The sequence below is a fragment of the Cydia amplana genome, chromosome 20 (genome assembly GCF_948474715.1).
Source record: "Cydia amplana chromosome 20, ilCydAmpl1.1, whole genome shotgun sequence".
In the NCBI taxonomy this organism is placed as follows: domain Eukaryota; kingdom Metazoa; phylum Arthropoda; class Insecta; order Lepidoptera; family Tortricidae; genus Cydia; species Cydia amplana.
In genome coordinates this window covers 10,924,006-10,945,633 of record NC_086088.1, presented here as the reverse complement: position 1 = coordinate 10,945,633, position 21,628 = coordinate 10,924,006, and the positions used below count along the sequence as shown (strand labels likewise).

Sequence of the window (21,628 nt, the reverse complement as noted above, 5' to 3'; positions counted from 1 at the left end):
GGCAGATGAAATTTCGGGCTTTGGCGTTATTTTATGGGTAAAATGTACTTTTTGATATTAAAAGCATTTAATGTTCAGAGCAAGTATAATATTTTTTATTTGTTGACATTTTTATATTCATAATTTTACCTATATATTGTTCTGTAAGTACCTATATATGTTATTGTGTAGTTTAAGTACTTGTATTATGTATTGTGTTCTTTGTCTCAGTGTTTTATGGGCTAAAAGCCTGCAATAAATGATATTTTATTTTTATTATTTTTTTATAATAATATAATAATATTTCGTATTTTGATATAACTGTTTATTGCGCGATTTCTAATAAAATTATAGTAAATGATATCAAAAATTTCATCCTTGTTTGTGTAAGTATAAGGTACACAATTTCGTGTGTCAAGATCTAAATAAATAGACAATTAAGCTTAGTAACTCAAAAGATTAAAAAGTATTTTTGCCAAAATACGCCAATACAGCAAAGTATCTCATTTTCACCATTTTAAACTAATGCTTTGCCAAGCAGTAAAGTTCAATGCAGTGTCGTTTAACAGACACGCAAAAGCAAATTATTCTTTACCAGGCCCCTCGGAAGATCTGTTTAAATTAACACCTGACGTAAATGTCGTGGCGCGGGACCCTGAATGTGGATTTGTAATTATTTTATTTAGCTACTTACATATTGTTTGAGAATGTTTATGTAAATACGCCATACGATTAAACCAAATGATGATTGGCGGCGGATCTAAAGTCAATTTACCCACAAACATTAAACTCAAACTAGCCATCGATTATCAAAATATTTGCCGAGGCGAGAGGCCATTGCCCCCGCTGCATGCACAATCTCCAATTCACTTGTTTTTGCAATCACTTGCACCACATTCGAAACACAACCTTATGTGAATTAGTTAGGACTCCTTTTTCAGTGTGCAGATGGTGTGAATCTGTCGAAAACTGTGGTTGAAATGTTTCAAAATGGATTGAAGAGGACTCGGGTCATGTACAAGAGCTGAACTGATCAATAATGGACCTTAATTCTTTGAAATAAGGTTGGCGAATGATCAGTTAGCAAAAGACGATCTCAATATGAGATCCTTGATATGTGTTGAAATGTTGTGGCTGTCAGTTGAGGTCATAAGTTCAATTAGAAGGTAGCAATTAGAAGGCTTTGAGTTGCATCATTGGTCACTTTTGTACTACCTACGCTATTTCGTCGAAAATACTCAAAATTTATAAGTGTTTATTGCGAGTTCATACATTTGCCAATAAACGCAAGTAGCACATGTCCCAATAACTGAATAAAAATATTTGTATTAGGTAGTAGTAAAAAAATTCGTAGAATAACAGTTTTGGAGTAGGCTCTCACGTGAGCATCGCATTACTCTCCTTTTGGAGATAAGACGGTAAATGATACGCGGGTCAAATGCTAAGTATCTCTCCTTTACTTGCGGGTCAATCTTAATGAAACCAAAGACATATGTAACTCAGTATAAGATGAATAAAGTTTAAGGAAAAACGTGCCTCGGAAATCAAGAAAAAGTCATTCTCGGATAGATGGCGCACACACCTTTGGCCTATGCTCGGCTAGATGGCGTTGACCATTTGATATTTAACAATTTTAACACATAGGTATCAGTGAAAGAACATTGGTCGAAATGATATAAAAATTAATAAAATCATTTATCCATATATGGACATTTTTTTGATAGTTTTATACATTTTCATTTTAAGATTGAAACGTGTGTCGATGGATGGCAGTAAATTTACTGTGACTACAAAATTTACTATAACAGGACCCCTCTATAGCATCTATTCTCTTTGATGAAACGAAGAATACGAGTATGACATCTTTCGATATGACTTTCGTAAAAGTATGACATTTTATTCTAGTTTAGTTATAGTAGGTATAATTTAAGTGAAAGTACCTAGACTGTGACTTTGCATGCCCGTTTTATCCTTAACATGTTACAAGATCAAACTTTAATTCAAAATTCTTGCTAAAATATTGACGAAATTTTCGCCGTACCTCAGAGATTCACTGTATCCGCTAATTTGCTTTTAATATATCAAAACAAGTAAACAGCTAACCAAATTTACATATGCCTCCATGAGTTTGAATAATTTGCGTTCCAGCGTAATTTGCTTCAATCTCCGAATTCTGAAATTTATTCCTTTGAAGGAGTTCGATTCAGTGAGTTCATCAACATGAAAATCATGTCTGTTTTTATTAAAGGACATTTATTCCTAAATCTGTTTAAATTGGCGATTCTTGTTATAGTTCATCGACTTGAATTTTGCTTCATTTGATTTTTTATGGGTAGGTATAAAATTATATTTCTAAACAAACTAAAATATTAAAACATAAACCTAGAAATAAAAATAACTGTAGTACTTAAACTAAGAAGGAACAAGAAGTTTTATACATACCCTACAAGACTGTACCTTGTGTAAATTTCATTCGATAGCGTGACGTGACGTACGCGTTTGCGTCAAGTCTCATTTTGCATGGGATTTTGAGTTTCCAAAACGTCCCGCTTGGCGCGCTGTTCACAATCCCATAAAAAATGAGACCAGGGGTTCTGCATACTACTGTCTTTCTGACTTAAGGCCTTAGATACACTTGTAAGTTTTGCTTACGTAAGTAGGACAAAGCCATTTGATAGAATCAGAACGATATTCATCTCTCATTCTGTAGTATCGCTGTGTCCCTACTTACGTAAGTAAAACTTACAAGTGTATCTTAGGCCTAATTAAGTCTGTCTGAAAAGGCTCGCACCAAGAGTGATACATGTTGATCATCTATTAGCAATAAGCAGTGACATACCTGTGGAGACACTCCAAGCATCTTCAAACTTCCAACGTGAGGCCAGCTGCTCACAAGGCAGTTTCACGTGGTCGAGTCTGCCGTTATCAGTAAAGTATGTGAGGACATACCCTTCAAGACTATCTTCACATTGGAGTAGACTGAAGACTGTCGTATGTCGGAGAAAACTCGCAACTCGCTCGAGTAATACTTAAACGTTAAGTCTTTTACCAAAACCTCTCATCTGCAGGCACATTGCACCCAAACTCGTCATGAAGGAATACAGTGGCTACATACCTGATAAGCGTGGAGGCATCGTTCTAAAAGACCGGATTACAGACCTCCGACCAGATGTGAGATGAGACGATGACATTAAAAAGATTGCAGTCCTACTCTGGAGGAGAGAAGCAGCCTATTGGCTGTTTGGAGGAACATTGGAAGGGGTATGCGTATGCCCAACAGTGGACGCATACTTGCTGAAGAAGAAGTGGGTATTTACGGTTCCCAAGGGTCGGCTTCTCCGATGTTGCTTATGAGTTATAACCATGGGCGATGGTGACCGCTTCCCATCGGGTGGCTCGTCTGTTCGTTTTTCACATAAAATTAGACATACCTGTGGAGAGACTCCAAGCATCTTCAGACTGGGTGGCACATTAGCCAGCTGATCATGTGGAAGTTGAACGTGTCCGAAGTCCACGGTGAAAGCCTCGCACCACACGCCGAAGTGGCCAATGTCGAACACCGTCAGCTCCTGGATACATTTTTTAGTTATTTTTCGAAATCGGGGTTTATAATGTACCTACTGTAGTAATTATAGATAAAGAAAAAATATTTCTGTAAGGGCATAGCTGTCAAAGCTTTTCCATAATGTCCACGGAGGAATTGAAGGTGCTGGTGGCCTAGCGGTAAGAGCGTGTGCGACTTTCAATCCGGACGCCCCGGCTTGTACCAATGAGATTTTTTTTCAACTTACCTATGCGATTTTTTTTTTATATTTACCAGTCATTTTTCTGTGAAGAAAAACATCATGAAGAAACCCGGCTAATCCCAATAAGGCCTAGCTTACTAAGTTGGAAGATAGCAGTCGCTTTCATAAAAACTAGTGCCTACGCCAATTCGTGGGATTAGTTGCCAAGCGGATTGCAGGCTCCTGAGCCGTGGCAAAATCCGGGATAACGCAAGGAAGATGATCAATGGAGGAAAATGGGGGATTTCCTGCGTTTGTCCCTCAAAAATTAATAGAAAGTTGATGATAGTTACCCCAGGCAGCGTCAGCACGATAGTCTTCCTGTCGTATCTTCTCAGCGGCGCTTCCTTGCCGTTCTCGTCGGGGATTCTCACGCCGGCCGGGGACGGCTTCGAACCGCGGCCCACCCAGAACTTGGCGTCTGCAACGACAACATTACTGTAGTGGAACATTGAAATTGAACTTGGTGTCTGCAACGACAACATTACTGTAGTGGAACATTGAAATTGAACTTGGCGTCTGCAACGACAACATTTCTGTAGTGGAACATTGAAATTGAAATTGAAATTGAACTTGGCGTCTGCAACGACAACATTACTGTAGTGGAACATTGAAATTGAAATTGAACTTGGCGTCTGCAACGACAACATTACTGTAGTGGAACGTTGAAATTGAACTTGGCGTCTGCAACGACAACATTACTGTAGTGGAACATTGAAATTGAACTTGGCGTCTGCAACGACAACATTACTGTAGTGGAACATTGAAATTGAACTTGGCGTCTGCAACGACAACATTACTGTAGTGGAATATTGAAATGGAAAGAAATAAAGGGAGCAATGGGGCTTTCCACAAAAAAGGTGTACTTTTTCGGGGAACCGCGGGGCAGAAATCTGCAGTTATTATACACATAACGTTGGATTTAAATTGTATAAATAGCATGAATAAGGGGGAAATTTATTAGTATTACCTGGAATCATTGGCACAGTAGGTAACTAGGTAGGTACATTAAAAAACAAGTATAATACAGTAGGTGTAGTGCATAGTCCTTTACCATCGTTTTTTCTCGGAAACATTCATATATGTCATGCAACTTCAGTCAACCTCAGTACTTATTCTACTGATTGAAAATACGATAGTAAAAGATTATGCACTACACCTTTAATATGGCACCACATTCTGTTAACTTAGTACCTCAGGTACAAGGAACCTATAAACATGCTATGTTATTAATAACTAATATGTATATACATATACAACTATTATGAATTACGAATAATTTTATGATGTTTTTATAATAATTAATTTACTTTACTTTTACCAGTAATTTTACATTTAATGATAGTTTAGTTACGGTTTTTTCTGTTCTTCCGACACCATTAATATCATCATTATTACACAACCAAGTCAAACCAATCCAATTACTGACGCAGCAAAAGTGGAAAACACTTTCACCGCTAATTAAAAAACATACGAGCAACTTTTTTCCTCTTCGACCGCCACTCACTTTAATTTTTTATTGTTTAACATTATGGTAGTTATCATCATCTTCCTCGCGTTGTCCCGGCATTTTGCCACGGCTCATGGGAGCCTGGGGTCCGCTTGGCAACTAATCCCAGGAATTGGCGTGGGCACTAGTTTTTACGAAAGCGACTGCCATCTGACCTTCCAACCCAGAGGGTAAACTAGGCCCGTATTGGGATTAGTCCGGTTTCCTCACGATGTTTTCCTTCACCGAAAAGCGACTGGTAAATATCAAATGATATTTCGTACATAAGTTCCTAAAAACTCATTGGTACGAGCCGGGGTTTGAACCCGCGACCTCTTACCGCTAGGCCACCAGCGCTTATATAGCTAGTAAAAATAACATAATATAAAAATAAAAATTACAAAATATTCTAAATATTAAAATTCATTAGCTACTTGCGTAGTTTTTTATTTTCATTAGTATTTCGCAGACATTCTTCTATATTATAGAACGACCGCTCAATAAGCCAAGTATTGAGTTTATTATGGTAGTTATGTTACCTATTAAGTTTTTTGTAGTTTAGTTAAGTCGTTAACCCACGTTTTGTTCTGTTTTGTTATAATATTGGTGTGTCTTTTAATTTTTCTTTTTTATAATGTGTGCTTTTTATAACTTCAGATCATGGCCCCGACGGAAGACCAGCGCTAACCTAGCCAGGCTAGCACCATGCTGAGTCGGGACCATTTCGTGACTTCTATGTTGTTATGATACCTGTTGTTTTCTTTTATTTACAAATACAAATACAAATGCATTTATTTCATTACTTTTTACATCAGTTCTTAGATGTAATATATGGGTAGGTAATTAGTCCATCTTAGGTATATGAAGTAAGTAGGTAAGTATTTATCTAAACATTGTTTAACAAATTGTGTAAGTAATGAAAAAGGTGCGGGTACAGCTTGCTGAATTTAAACCCGCCCTTGGTGAGCTAATTGGAATGGTATTAAGATTAAATAATTTTTAAATTTATTTATGTTTGGTCACGAATATACGCTCTCTACTCTACTCTACTCTACGAGTAAGGAAAAATACGAGTACTACTATACGTATACTTGGTCAAGCAAATCTTGTCAGTAGAAAAATGCGGCAAAGTTTAAATTGTTCGAAAATGACTTGTCATTTATATCTTATCTGTGGAACTGTTTTGTTTACATTTCATCGTTGTTCGATGTACATTGCTGCTTTTTTTTCGTTTTCTAGGGATACCACGCTTTAGTTTGCTTTACATTGCTACTGACATATCCGGCTTGACAGACTATAACTACTACTATACATTACTTTCAAAACTTTAGCTCCCTTTCATAAACGCGTTCAAACATTGCCATATTTCCGTCAGTCTGATAAAAAACCTTCAAAGAACAAGATACTAAGTTACACATGCCCCATAATCTCTTACCCTCTGGCACCCTAAAATGACATAACCTAAGGATAAAAACGACTTGTTGAGTTTACCACCAAAATAACATAAACAACCCATATCACAAGCTTATTTCATAATAATGTGCCTTCTCAGCTTCACCGCCAAAATAACCCGTATTAAAAGGGCTTACGTAAAAAGACTCCAACAATGACTGTCTATCCTTTACGGGCGGTAATCTGTACATTGTGTGCTTTATAGGGGTATCTTAATGCTTCATCGACGAAGGAAATTCCCGAACGCTGGAAGTATGAGGGAAATATGACAAAGGAGGGTGTAATCTTAGGCGATTGAATCGGGATTGCAATTAAACCTTGCGTTATCGATATATTTAAACATATTTCAATGGAAATAGTATTACGATACAGTACAGGAAACGTTCACTAGCTTTCTTTTAATACTACTCACACATAATTATGTAGGTATGTGCACTATGTGCAGTCAACTGTTTGGGTGCATTTTGTATTGCTTTAAATATAAGGCAGAGGGAATATACAGTGTGGAAAGATAAGTCGGGCCCTGGAGGGAAACTACCTTAAATCCTTAAGCTGGCCCATTTTACTTAAAGGAGACATTCCTTTATTTTTAAAAAGAAACAAAACTGCATTTAAAGGTTTTTCTTGTTTGCTTCAATTTGGCTTGTCTAAAAAAATCTTGAGTACTAAATATTAGATTTTATGGATATTTTATACGACAGACGAGTGTAAGACCTAATGTTTCTTGGAGAAATGTATTCATTAATATTAACTGTATCGACTAGTAGAATAAAATTGCGAGTGTTAATTTTTTGTAATTTTTAGTCGGTTTGAGTCCCGGGCGAGGCAAGCGAGTTTTAGAAAATCTTTGAATGCAGTTTAGTTTATTTTTAAAAATAAAGGAATGTCTCCTTTAAGTAAAATGAGCCAGCTTAAGGATTTAAGGTAGTTTCCCTCCAGGGCCCGACTTATCTTTCCACACTGTATATATTTCCCACATGATTTTGAACTTTGTTTCAAAGTGATGAGGTTCAGTTTTGCATAATTTCTGACACCTTTTATGCCTTATAAAGGGTTAAATAAGGTGGCACGATGCTTAACAAATAAATAAAATTCAGTTCTGGTTACCAGATCTGAAATATTTATTAATTTTTGTACTTAGTTTTTAATTTACATTTGAAGTCCCTTTATTGTTACATCTAGTGAAAATCGTGGTATTAAAAATTAGTATTTGAATTATAATGTATATTCTATAATTTTTATATGTTTAAACATTGCACAAATAAATGAAAGTAGTAAATCTAAAATTGTGGCAATGGCAAAATGGCATCCCGTTATTTGGGAAAGCTCCTGACCACAGAACAAGTAATAAGGTTAGAATGGCGATGCGAATGGTGTTGCCGCGGTTTTGAGCAAACGCTCGCATGCTACTCGCCCGCGCTGACCGAAAACGAAGTAAACATGCCTTTTTGCGCCACTTCAGATTAAGAAGCTAGACATCAAATCTGTCTAAAGGAGGCGTATCCATTCACCACGCACACAAGGCGCTAGCTAGTTTTTACACGACTGCCCCAAAAAAAGAGTGTATTGTTTTCAGGGTTCATGTTTGTATGTGGGTATGTAAGTTTCTTTGTTACACCGTAACAGCTAAGTGCCTGAACCGATTTAAGTGTTTGAGATATCATTGGAATCCTTACGTCATCCCGAGTAACATAGGCTATGTGACGTCATCACAAAACCAATATGGCGGATTATGCACTGCAAATTGTGCAACCGAAACAAAAATAAAACCAATAAACCTATCGAGTTGGGTATTAAAATAAAGGATTTTGAAAGACGATTCTAAAACTGTACACAAAATATGGTTTAAACTATTCATTTGGTAGGACAAGATTTTACAAAATATAAGTATAACGCAAAGATAAATGAATTGTCTAAATCTATTGAATGGGATATTAAAAGAAAGGATTTTTAAGGCGATTATACGAATATATATAAGTTATATGTTTAATTGTATCGTTGGAGAGAAAATACGAAATGTTCTACATCGCGCTAATGACATTTCTCTTTGCAGCTATATACGACAACGTCATACGTGGCGCTTACGTTATTTTCAATTGCGAAAGTGTCAAATACGAAAGGAACGGTTTGAACGATTGACTAGATTTCCTTACACATTTGGTAACAAAAAAGGAATGTTTCATACAAACTTTCTTGGACATTTTGGGAAATATGGTGGAAACTGTTCAGCTTCATGTACTTTACCAGCATACCAATATTTATAGAAATCTAAGATGTGATCGAAATGTACAAATTATTTGAGAAATGCTCAGGTACTCTGAATAAACATATTGTGCTGTTTATTATAAGATTTAACTTGAGACTTTGAATAGAAGACACTATTATCATGACTGTAGAAGGCAGGTCTTTGATGATGATTTTAATTTTGCACGAAAAATTTTGCAAATCCCGGAGCACACGTGCTACTGTTGTGAAACAATATTTTACGAGAAGCAAAGACTGGGAGCTTAAGACAGATGGGCTCTTCCTGCAACTTCCACGAGTATTTTAGTAACGAAAGCCGAAGGCCGAACTCCGCATAGGGTCGACGCTCCGAAGCGTTAGGAAGGTGCGTGCTTCCTGTAAATTCCCCAAGTATCTTAATTGCGAAGGCCGAAGGCCGTGCTCCGCGTAGGGCCGAAGGCCCGAAGCGTAAGAAAGGTGCACGCTTTTTGCAGTTTTCCCAAGTTTCTTAATTGTAAATACCGAAGGCCGAGCTTCGCGTAGGGCCGAAGGCTCGGAGCGTAAGAGAGGTGCATGCTTTCTGCAGCTTCCCCAAGTATTTTTATTGCGAAGGCCGAAGGTTCGCGTAGGGCCGAAGGCCCGGAGCGTAAGAAAGGTACACGTTTTTTGCAGCTTCCCCAAGAATCTTAATTGCGAAGGCCGAATGCCGAGCTTCGCATAGGGCCGAAGGCCCGGAGCGTAAGAAAGGTGCACGCTTTCTGCAGCTCGAAGTATCCTAATTGCGAAGGCCGAAGGCCGAGCTTCGCGTAGGGCCGAAGGCCCGGAGCGTAAGAAAGGTGCACGCTTTCTGCAGCTTTTCCAAGTTTCTTAATTGCGAAGGCCGAAGGCCGACCTTCGCGTAGGGCCGAAGGCCCAGAGCGTAAGAAAGGTGCACGATTTCTGTAGCTTCCCCAAGAATCTTAATTGCGAAGGCCGAAGGCCGAGCTTCGCTTAGGGCCGAAGGCCCGGAGCGTAAGAAAGGTGCACGCTTTCTGCAGCTCGAAGTATCTTAATTGCGAAGGCCGAAGGCCGAGCTTCGCGTAGGGCCGAAGGCCCGGAGCCTAAGAATGGTGCACGATTTCTGCAGCTTTTTCAAGTTTCTTAATTGCGAAGGCCGAAGGCCGACCTTCGCGTAGGGCAGAAGGCCCAGAGCGTAAGAAAGGTGCACGTTTTCTGTAGCTTCCCCAAGATTCTTAATTGCAAAGGCCGAAGGCCGAGCTTCGCGTAGGGCCGAAGGCCCGGAACGTAAGAAAGGTGCATGCTTTCTGCAGCTTCCCTGAGTATCTTAATTGCGAAGGCCAAAAGCCAACTAATGGGAAATAATTATGTAGTTGCAGAGATATTAAGCACTTTTCAATACGTCTGGTTTTTGGGTCCGACCTATTTAGGTTTTTAAGCACGTTTTATGCTAACATATCAAATATTAACATGATGAAAGCTCCTTGAAGCAACTTAAGTGCCTTAAATCATATAAAAAATGTGGTTGGTTTGTATGGTCACTAAAATGTATAAAATAAAATAAATTAATTAAAAATTAAAAAACACGACTGCAGTTTATAAGCGAACTGAAAAGCTAAAAATAATTTTTAGTTATGTTAGGTACTCAACTTAATGAATGTAAAATATAATATATAGGTAAGTGTTCTGTCAGGGTCGTAAACAGCAAACGGAAAAGTTTAGGCTCGTTTAGGATTGTGACTGTACCTCTATATTTTATTTCGATGCAGTCGGGGACCTGTGAATGGGAAAAATTCAATATATCAAGGTCCCCGACTGCAATCGAAATAAAATATAGAGGTACAGTCACAATCCTAAATGAGCCTAAACTTTTCCGTTTGCTGTTTACGACCCTGACAGAACACTTACCTATATATTATATTTTACATTCATTAAGTTGAGTACCTAACATAACTAAAAATTATTTTTAGCTTTTCAGTTCGCTTATAAACTGCAGTCGTGTTTTTTAATTTTTAATTAATTTATTTACTACCGTTGCGCGAGTGTTAGTAAACTTGGAGAGGAACGAGCGGCGACACCGGTTCCGATACTAACTGCGCGCGATAGCCATTCTAACCTCTTTAATAAGTTCTGTGCTCCTGACCAAAATTTCGCTAGGTACCACTCAAAGTGCAGCCACAATTTTGCCGAAAGCGCACGCCTGCAAATGCAATCTGGCCTTCGGTATAATCGGATCTGGGACAGAAACATCCGGATTAGACTCGGCCATATTTGCTACATTCAAACGATTTCGGGAACCCGTGTCACAGACATTTTCAAGCGTTCGGACGCATAATTTGAAATCTAGTATTGTCTTCGGTAACCGCGATAGTTACTCACCCGTCACCCGGTAACCACGAACGCTGTAAAGGGTTCAAAACGTCGGGATGTAGTATACATTCAATATAGGTACGCGATATAATCTGTTTTAATAGTTTTATTTCTTGAAATCTAGTGTTGGTTAATAGGTACTTGAGTCTTCTCAGACTCGTGTAATTAACTACGTACCTATGCAATCAAAATCGTTGCAGACTTTTCTTGGTCTAACTCTAGGTATATCTTGCTAGCCATCCCCGCAACTGTTAGACTATCGTTATGGACAGCATGTTTCATGAATTATACCTAAAATCACTACATAGTATAAAACAAAGTCGCTTCCCGCTGTCTGTCTGTCTGTATGTATGCTTAGATCTTTAAAACTACGCAACGGATTTTGAGGCCCTTTTTTTTAATAGATAGAGTGATTCAAGAGGAAGGTCTATGTATAATTTGTTAACCCGTGCAAAGGCTATAGTTAACCATAAAATACACATTATCGTTTTCCCGGTTGCATCCCACCGTGTTAGCTCATCGCAACTTTGCCTGGCAAAGTTCACCTCGAGCCAACACTTGCCTTTAATGCAGTTGTACCATTTACGAAATGAATATTCTCGCAGCTTGGAAAATATGAAACTATTCTAATATTCCAGCACTAAAAACTAAGCACTTATACTGTAGTTACACGGAAGTAAAGAAATCAAACAGAGTAACAACTAACAACATTGTGTATCCTTCATTTTTCTCTCGATATCATTACGCACACCCAAGTATTTGGTGTCTGTAATTATTTAAAAATTATACTTCTATCAAAACTATATCATGATACATATTATCATCTGTAAATATTTATTTATACAAACAAATTAAATAACAAATTATCATAAGCCTAATCCTAAATTAGTCTGAGGCATCGTTCCCATGACACTGGCCGAGTTCCCCCTCTACACAAAACAGATCATCCTTGTTGATTAAAGTAGACCGATATAAGTTCCTAGATCCAGCATCATTCTGCAGAAATTAATTAATTAATTTATTACAGGTGAGCCAAGTGTTTTCTCAAGATGGTTCTTTCATCGAAGAGCTATTTTTATACATCTATCTGCGATCCTAGATACATTTTCGACACTTCGTTTTGTAAAATATAATTGCAGCTTACTTAATACCTATTTATACAGCCAAAATCGACCAAAGTCTACGAGTAATCAACTAATCAATCTGTATACTGAAGGTTTACTGTGAAAATCGAAAGATACAAATATCATTATCTGCGTCTCTCTTTCTTAAATATGCAAAAGTGATAAGGTGACAGATAAAGAAATATCGATTTTCGATTTTCGCGGTAAATCCTCAGAACTCACATTGTTTAACTGTCGCTCTGTTCCTTATTTACTCCTGTAAGTTTCCGTACTCACATGTAGTTAGCAGTTTCATATGCACTACGAGCTAAACGACTCTTTTAGAATAGACAAAGACACCGCTACACAAAGCCATAAGTGCCTCCTTTTCCCCCAATAAACAGAAACCCTTCTGGCGAGAAACAATTGCCGATGCAATAATTGTAAAACTAGCAAAGAATCTTCAAGCAAATCTAAACCTTAATACAATAGAAATACGATGGTAAATTCAGTGTTGTATTATAGACAGTCGGAAGTGTAGTTTTGATAAGTGGAGTAATAAAGGCTGAGGCCAGATGGGACGGGATTAAGTTCATATGAATGAACGAAATGAAATTGAACCAGAAACACAGTCGCCATCAGGTATATCGGAGCGGCCAAAGCGCTCACAAATATCTGAACACGCTTTTATTATCAAGGCGATAGAGTACGCGTTGAGATATTGTGAACATCATGGCCGCTCCGATATGGGGACTATAAAAAGAACTACTAGTTTAAGGTTCCTTTTGGTTTTGGAGATAGACTAGACGGTACGGACAAAAACTAGCAGCGGTGCCCTGTAGCTTAGCAAAGAGGGCAAAAACTAATATACGTGTATAACCTCTTGCCGCCCATACGTCAAACCTTGCCAAGCAAAATGAAATTTTATTTTGTCAACACAAAGTTCAAATTAGAATGGAACAGGAGACCTTTTTATAGGTCTCTGGGCAGCTAGAGGATAATAATAGCCCTCTGTATATAATACCAGCAGTAATATCAGACGCACCTAGTTTGTTACTCTTTAAAAATTAACTCAAAACTTGGCTTATTGAGCGGTCGTTCTATAATATAGAAGAATTTCTGCGAAATACTAATGAAAATAAAAAACCACGCAAGTAGCTAATGAATTTTAATATTTAGAATATTTTGTAATTTTTATTTTTATATTATGATATTTTTACTATACTTCGTTTTTTTAGGATTAGAAATTTGGTAAACAATCTTGATGTGTCTTTTAATTGAAAAACACTTTTTAAAAATCAATAACTATTACTTATGAAAGCAGAAGACTATAAAAGATCGTATTAGATTCATAATTGTTACATATTCACCGTAACTTAGTTTTAAAATGTGTTTTTCAATTAAAAGACACATCAAGATTGTTTACCAAATTTCTAATCCAAAAAAAAACGAAGTATAGCTATATAAGCGCTGGTGGCCTAGCGGTAAGAGCGTGTGACTTGCAGTCCGGAGGTCGCGGGTTACCTGGCTCGTACCAATGAGTTTTTTGGAACTTATGTATTTACGGAATATCATTTGATATTTACCAGTCTCTTTTCGGTGAAGGAAAACATCGTGAGGAAACCGGACTAATCCCAATAAGGACCTAGTTTACCCTCTGGGTTGGAAGGTCAGATGGTAGTCGCTTTCGTAAAAACTATTAGTGCCCACGCCAATTATGTTTCATATTTACCTGACTCTATAACTTGAGAGCCCGTTAAGATTATTAATTTAGATGTTTCTATGCGCCACACTAGGGCGTGTAAAAGAGAATGGAAAAATTCGCACGCTTCTGGCAATCATCGGTAGCTTAGTTAAACGCGGTACATGTACTCACCAGGAGCCTCTCCGTCATAAGAGAAGTTAGGCACCAGCAGGGTCTGAGCATCGACCACGACCACGGGATCTGAAGAGACGCCGTGGACCCCACGCAGGGCTCCCACTTTGGCCGGCTTGGGGTACTCCAGGTCCCGGGGGATGCGGACGTCACCGAAGTTTACCTGGAAAGACAAAAAACATTTTTATAAAGTCCAACAGCTCCTTGGCCTAGTCCAGCCTTTCTCAAAGACCTCCCTAGGCTCCGCAAAGCCTCTGTGGGGGCTCCGCGAGAAAAAGTGAAACAAATCAATAACCATCAGCTCTCCTATATCTCTGGTCCACAGTTAATTTGACAAACAAATATTTTTAATTTGGGGCTCCGTCAAATATTTTGCTTTCCAAAAGGGTTCCGTCGCGAAAAAAGTTATAGAACGCTGGCGTAGTCGATAATGACTACTGATCTGCCGTCCAAAATGTTTCCACAATTTTTGACTTTGAAAATTTTAGGAAATTTATCATTTTGTATGGGTAAGTAGATAAAGAGCGCGAATGCTACAAATGATAGGTAGTGAAAGTCTAACAGAATCTTACTTATAATAAATAATAGTACTACCGTACAGAAAGGACACTTCCTACCAAACCGAAGTTTGACAGCGATTCAGGGACGAATCATGCTATCCCTTTCTAATATGGCACTATCCCTTTCGACTATTTAGGGTTGTCAAAATTCAAGTCATTATCTTACGTGGTCGTGCACGCAAAACGACGTCAAGTGGTGCCAACCCTAATAATTGCTCGGAGCAACGCTGAGCCGAACGGAGCCGAGTTTGCCCGAAAGGAGGAGTGTCCACTGCTTATATTCAAATACTTTCTACCCGAAACTTCGTCTGAAATGATATGATGATGATTGATAAAAACTACTTTACTAGCCTACTCTCATAGCTATTCCTGTTACTTCAATAAATTGAGTGCCATCCCGTAAAATAATTACATTCTGACTTGTAACAATCATGTTTCATGCTTAAAAATTCGTTAACCAAATCCCCAAAAATCGGTTTCAAAATGGATAGGAAAAATCCCTCGACTCTAGAGTGACATTCTGACTTTAACAATCTGTTCTTCATTGGATATTGATTTAACATTACCATCACTATCTCGTTCGCACCAATATATAAGAGCAAGCGAGATGAGATGAAAATAATTACAAATACAGAACAGATTTTTGAACTCCGAATGCCGTACTACATCTACACCCAGGTGCGCTCAGCTTCGCTAATCTCTGAGACTAATGGCTTATCCGGAACTTTTCCAAACCTCGTATCTTTCTTTATCCTTCACTCTAATATAAACTTTATTGTGAAAGCATTAGGGTGGTTTTTCGTAAACAATTTTAAGTTAGATGCATTTGTTTTAAGATTGTTGTGAAACACAAAGTAAAGCCTCGAGGTATTTGCTTTTCGGGATGTGTGGTGTTGGTGTTCTAACAGAAATTTTGACTGCCCTTAGATGAACCTTGATACCTTGGAATAAGGATCATAACTATCTATTTAGTGTGAACGATGCCTCAAATACTAGGTATTTGCTACTTGGTTTAAATTAGTTCCGAAATGAGGAGTTTATTTGATGCAAACAATTGTTTTCTAATCTTTAATAGTCTAAAGCCTGATAGTAAGTTTATTTACCGCCAGGCGGGTCATATGCTTATTTGCCACCGACGTGGTATAAATAGTTTATTTAAATTATGTTTATGGCAAATATTAATACGTGTGATTTTAATTTTAATTTGTTTTTAGTAATTGTTGTAAAAACGGCAACAGAAATACATCATCTGTGAAAATTTTACATGTCTAGTGGTTCATGAGATACAGACAGACTGACAGACCGACAGACAGACAGACTGACAGACAGACAGACAGACAGACAGATGAACAGTGAAGTCTTAATAATAGGGTTATAATAATATTTAGGGCTTAATAATAGTCTTAGTACCTTTACCCTTTCGGTACGGAACCCTAAAAAGAATATAATGGTCATCATTCTATATGATGTAATAAATACTCGTATTAAAGAAAAAGTGACCATGTCCATGACCATGGGATGTTGTAATACGGAAGTACGGATATGAACTCGGCATTTTCAGCGTTCACGTCTTCACGGATCAAATCCAAATGTTTACGGCCTTGGTCAAAATATATTTGCATGCTCCAATGTGTACTTACACAATAGACCATAAAAATGGGTTAGAATTTCAAAAAACACATTTTTAATGCTGTTGGGTGCAAATTTTCAAAACTCTTTGTAAGCTTTCAAAAGAGCGTATCAAATCGGAACTGTACGGTCTTGTAAGAATTTTTTAACCTTTTGGACGCCAATGACCGATATATCCGCACCGTAGGTTCAACGCCAAAGACCGATTAATCGGTCACAGACAACAGAGCAACATAGACCTGCGTGCATATGCATAAAATTTAATTTCAGTTTTGACACCTCGGTGACGTGGCGTCAGCGTGACAGCTTTTGTGTTTGACACGGCGTCGAAAAGGTTAAAGATACGTTATGTAACGTGCTCCTTTGTTAAAAGCTAGTAAATACAAAATACAACCTTTTCTTCCTCGCTAGGGAAGTTTGCTTCAATAATAGATATTTGTCACGGACATATATTTATGTAGATCGCGAAATTGCGCTTTCGATCGACATGTTTTGCACATTTCATAATTTTGTGGCTGATTACAATAGCTACCTACCTACTAAATGTTTTAGACGATTTTAAATCGTCGGAATAACTCAACTAGATTTATTTTGTATTTGTACCCAGTACATGCTAATTTAATCTTACTCCTAAATAAGAATCGACACACGCTCGCCAACCGTCCGTCCTGTGGTAAAGAAGATAGTTATTTTGCGTACTAAAGAAGATAATTATCTTTAAGTACGTAGCGGGGAAAACACAAGCAACGATAACGCACAGCGTCAGAAAATAGGAACTTACATAGAATAATATTTTCATATTGTTTGACAGCTGTCAACGTGTTACGTAGATAACTAAAACTCCCATACCTACCCGACAGGGAGACGTCTCGATCATGCACACAGTTAATAAGCCTGTCTGTCTGTCTGTACATGCATCGCCTAAAATATAAAGATATATTTATTTATTTTAAAATTTAATTCAGGCAACAAGGCTCGTATTATATATACCTTATAGACTAACATACATAACATTATATAAACTTAAAAACTAACACTATTTTGGCGACAGAAAGGCGTGGCTCCGTTGAATCGTCTGCTCGTGTGTCGGATTCGGCAGTTTGCCCCGGAACCTCCGGAACACGACACCCTTCGGCCAGAAGTCGGGGCACTCAATGGCCGATATATATATCTATGGCCAGTGGCCACGACAGTCGGCGCAGATCGCGTTTTCAATTATTCATCTTGCTCATCGGATAACTGGGGAAATTTTGGCAGAATTCACTTCGGATTGTGTCTTACTATTTGCCATTCGTTTTGCATAGACGCCTAATGTGTAATAGGGAGTATTACTACAATGTTTTGCCGCCAGAGTGCAGCTCTAGTGCCTTTAGTAAACCATAGAGTACCTAACTTATATATAATGTTAAACTGTTTTTGACAAGTTTTTACAGACAATCAAATATGATATTGATACATCAAGGCGGTTTGTTTACAAAGAGCCTACCGGGAAACGCGAAATGGAAACTCAGCTATCTGCCTCTTTATCGCTCGAATATGCAAGAGTGATAGAGAGGCCAGATAAGAAAATTTCGACTCTCTCGTTTGCGGTAGACTTAGAATTAGTTTTAAGTATGTGTTTAGATAAAGTAGTGTATGTAACTGTACATAATTAGGCATTGAAACAGTGGAAGGCATTATGTAGCAATCACATAAACTACTATTAGTATATATTTGCCATTTTCGAAATTATCCCGCTTTCGCACTTACCCCAATGCACCCCACGAAAGAATATACTTACGGCATATTCATCACACCACACGGCGAACCATCTGATATCCTTCAACGTGAGGTTATCAGGCAGAGCCAGGGCGACCCCCTCCCCCCTATATTTACGGAGGGGGTTGGTGCCGCCGCGCTCGTCTCGGAGTCGTGTCGCACCCGTCGCGGACGGCGCGCCGCTGGTGCCTACGTAGAAGTAGGCAGCTGGAACAATGGAAACAAAACTGTTATATATCTTTCATCATTGATAGCCTACTGAACACCGAAGCTCGCAATTCGCGGGCATTTTTAGGGTTCCGTACCTCAAAAGGAAAAAACGGAACCCTTATAGGATCACTCGTGCGTCTGTCTGTCCGACCACACGAAAAAATACACAAAATAGTTCTTTACCTATAGATGTCAGGAAAACGTATAAGAAATGTTGAGTCAAGCGTGAGTCGGACTTAATTACGTGAACCCTTGGAACGCGAGTCCGATTCGCACTTGACCGGTTTTTCTGTCATTCTAATTACACCTTAATTGGAGTAAAATGTTTACATTATAGGTATGCAAAATTTCAGCTCAATCGGAAATCGCAAAATGGGTCAAATTTAGCTTCCAAAATTTGACCCACGCTAACTAACAGGGTGAAGGATGAGTCACACTAGACCGCGCCGTGGCCGGGCCGGAGCTTTTGGCGCTTCGTTTTCTATGGAATGCACTTAGGGTTTGCACGACGGATCCGAAATGTATGGGAATATCCGCGGATCCGGATCCAGATCCGGATAATTTCATACATTTCGGATCCGGATTGCAAACCCTAAATGCACCACTTGATCACCAGTCAGCCGTCATAGAAAATGACATGCCGGACGCCTCGGCCCGGGCCCGGCCCGGTAACGTCTAGCGTGAGTCATCCTTAAAAAAAAAAGATAAAAAGATAAAAGATTTTATTCAAGTAGGCATAATTACAATGCGCTTATGAACGTCAAATAAAGCTAGGTAGGAAATAAAGGTAGGTAGGTTAAGTTAAATAAAAGCTTTTAATAATTAATCTAGAGTTTCAGAGAACCAATAATTCACAACATGTCATGTAAAATTCAGTAGGTACGCGGTTGTCATTTAATTAAGGTATCGAAGCGAAAATATGAATGATATCGGAGCACGCACTCGTTCGAAATTCCGGTGGTGATGAATATATTCAATGATGCATCGGGTACAGTGTTGTGAATAACGCTTATTTTTAGGCTTAAAGACTCGAGTGCTCAAGACTCATAAGCCTTGAAGACTCGACTATATTTGAGAATTGTATTTACTTATTTATTTTACGCGTATAGATGTAAGAAATCGTCTTTGCCGCCTTTGAGGCGTTGAGCCTCGAGAGTCAGGGTTCGAGTCTTAAAGCCTCAAAATAAGCGTTATGATTCACAACACTAATCGGGGATCAATAGGGAGCGTGTGTGAAGTTGTGAACTATAAGGAGATTGGACAAGAGTAGTGTCACAAAATAAATTATGTATAAATAAGGTCAACCGAGGTAAATGCGTCTTATAAGATTTCTTCTAAACGGAACATTTTAGAACTATTGCAACCCTCTCTGTTTGAAGTGTGGTCGCTGAACTTTTAATGCAGACGGCTATAATAGTTATAATATGATGCGTTTCGAAGATATCTTCAAATGACGCATTTACCACAAGAGACGCATTTACCTCGGTTTAGTACCTACTAGGACTACCTAGACCTGTACTAACAGAAGATTCACTCTCTAACAAAACGCGTCTATTACGACAGATATGACCGCTAGGTGGCTCAAACGCGAGCAGGCGTCCGTTCCGTAGCAGTACTAGCGGTGCGCGGCAACTTAGTAGTTGCCGCGCACCCCTAGATACCAAAATTGGTGTGGGCCGCATGTACTTGTAGCGACGCGACGAAATCGCGGAGTGAACCACGCCTGTTATAAGGAGATTGGACAACAGTAGAGTTGAGCCGTTCTCGTGAACGTTCTCTGTTTTGTATGGAGAACGTATCGCTTGAGAATATTTCTCATATAAAACGGAGAACATTCTCGAGTACGGCACAACTCTAGACAATAGCCGCGATTTGATACAATATACGAGTATATAATGCTGAAACTCACAACTCACAAACAACGTTAGAGTCTCTTCTCTTTCCGCACAGACTCTATATATTATGAATTATCATTGTATCTAATACCTTTAAACGAGCAATTCTTGTTTTTTTATATATATATATATATATATTTATATATATATATATTTCGGGGATCTCGGAAACGGCTCTAACGATTTCGATGAAATTTGGTATATAGGGGTTTTCGGGGGCGAAAAATCGATCTAGCTAGGTCTTATCTCTGGGAAAACGCGCATTTCCGAGTTATTATATGTTTTCCGAGCGAAGCTCGGTCACCCAGATATTTTTTATTATGTAGATTGATATCCACATATCATTAAAAAAAGTGCTGCTTGAAAATCCTCATTCATTTAAAAGATTTACCATACTTATCATGCACGACCAGATTATTTCGTGTCCATAATACTTTAATATGTATTTTAGTGGAGCCTATAGGCATCGTCTTTCTTAATGATAATAATGATGCTTGCATGGACGGGTCAGCTTCCAACATAAATAACATAATATCCCTTTGTACAGTCACCATCAGATATATCGGAGCGGCCAAGGTGTTCACAATATCTGAACACGCACTCTAACGCCCTGACAATAGAGGCGTGTTCAGATATTTGTGAGCACCTTAGCTGCTCCGATATATCTGATGGCGACTGTACTGTTACAACAATCAACACCAACTAAACTAACAATGACAGCTCACAACACCAAACAATTTACCGCTAACACCATTTACCAACCTAAGCTAGCACGAACGACGGATTAGCCCATATTGACACTTAACGTGAACCTTATTTCAAAGATGTTAAGGTCCACCAATGGTCAGGCAGCTTTGCTGTTAATTCCATTATTAACTGACAATAATTAAACCTTATTGCAACGTGATACGGTACAAGTTAAGTCAGTTATTGAAACAATGCGCTCACGACACAGCCTAAATGCAATGACATAAACGCTTCTGATCTGGTGCTGCCATTCAATTAGCTGTCCGGTGTAATTCTACTGCTCTGTGGTAGTATAACAGCGCATTTGAAAGCTAAGTTGAACTTTCTTGCTTTACAATAAGGTTCAGAATTGATTGAGTTTTCAAGGTTCATACGGTTTGGGAAATACGGCAGGATTATCCTGTAGTTCCAATATGTCATCCGTCTATATGTCGGCGGCCGATCGCAAAATTAGGTAGATCATGAAATTCCTAGGCATATCGCTTGGGCAAAAATGCTTTCGTATGTCCGGATGTTCTCCTCTATATACAGATCGCCATTCAACCGATTGGTTCA

The 21,628-nt window shown here is 38.5% G+C and overlaps 1 protein-coding gene across 5 annotated transcripts in view; it reads right to left on the bottom strand.

Moving 5' to 3' along the window:
* LOC134657431 (protein Skeletor, isoforms B/C) overlaps window positions 1–21,628 on the bottom strand; it is a 295,070-nt gene that overhangs the window by 238,629 nt on the left and 34,813 nt on the right. For all 5 annotated transcript variants that reach the window (XM_063512977.1, XM_063512976.1, XM_063512978.1 and 2 more), the window contains exons 3-6: window positions 18,244–18,428; window positions 14,275–14,437; window positions 4,058–4,185; window positions 3,411–3,548 (exon numbers count right to left, since the gene is read on the bottom strand). In XM_063512977.1, coding sequence (XP_063369047.1) covers window positions 3,411–3,548; window positions 4,058–4,185; window positions 14,275–14,437; window positions 18,244–18,428 — 614 coding nt within the window. The remainder of the gene's footprint in view (window positions 1–3,410; window positions 3,549–4,057; window positions 4,186–14,274; window positions 14,438–18,243; window positions 18,429–21,628) is intronic.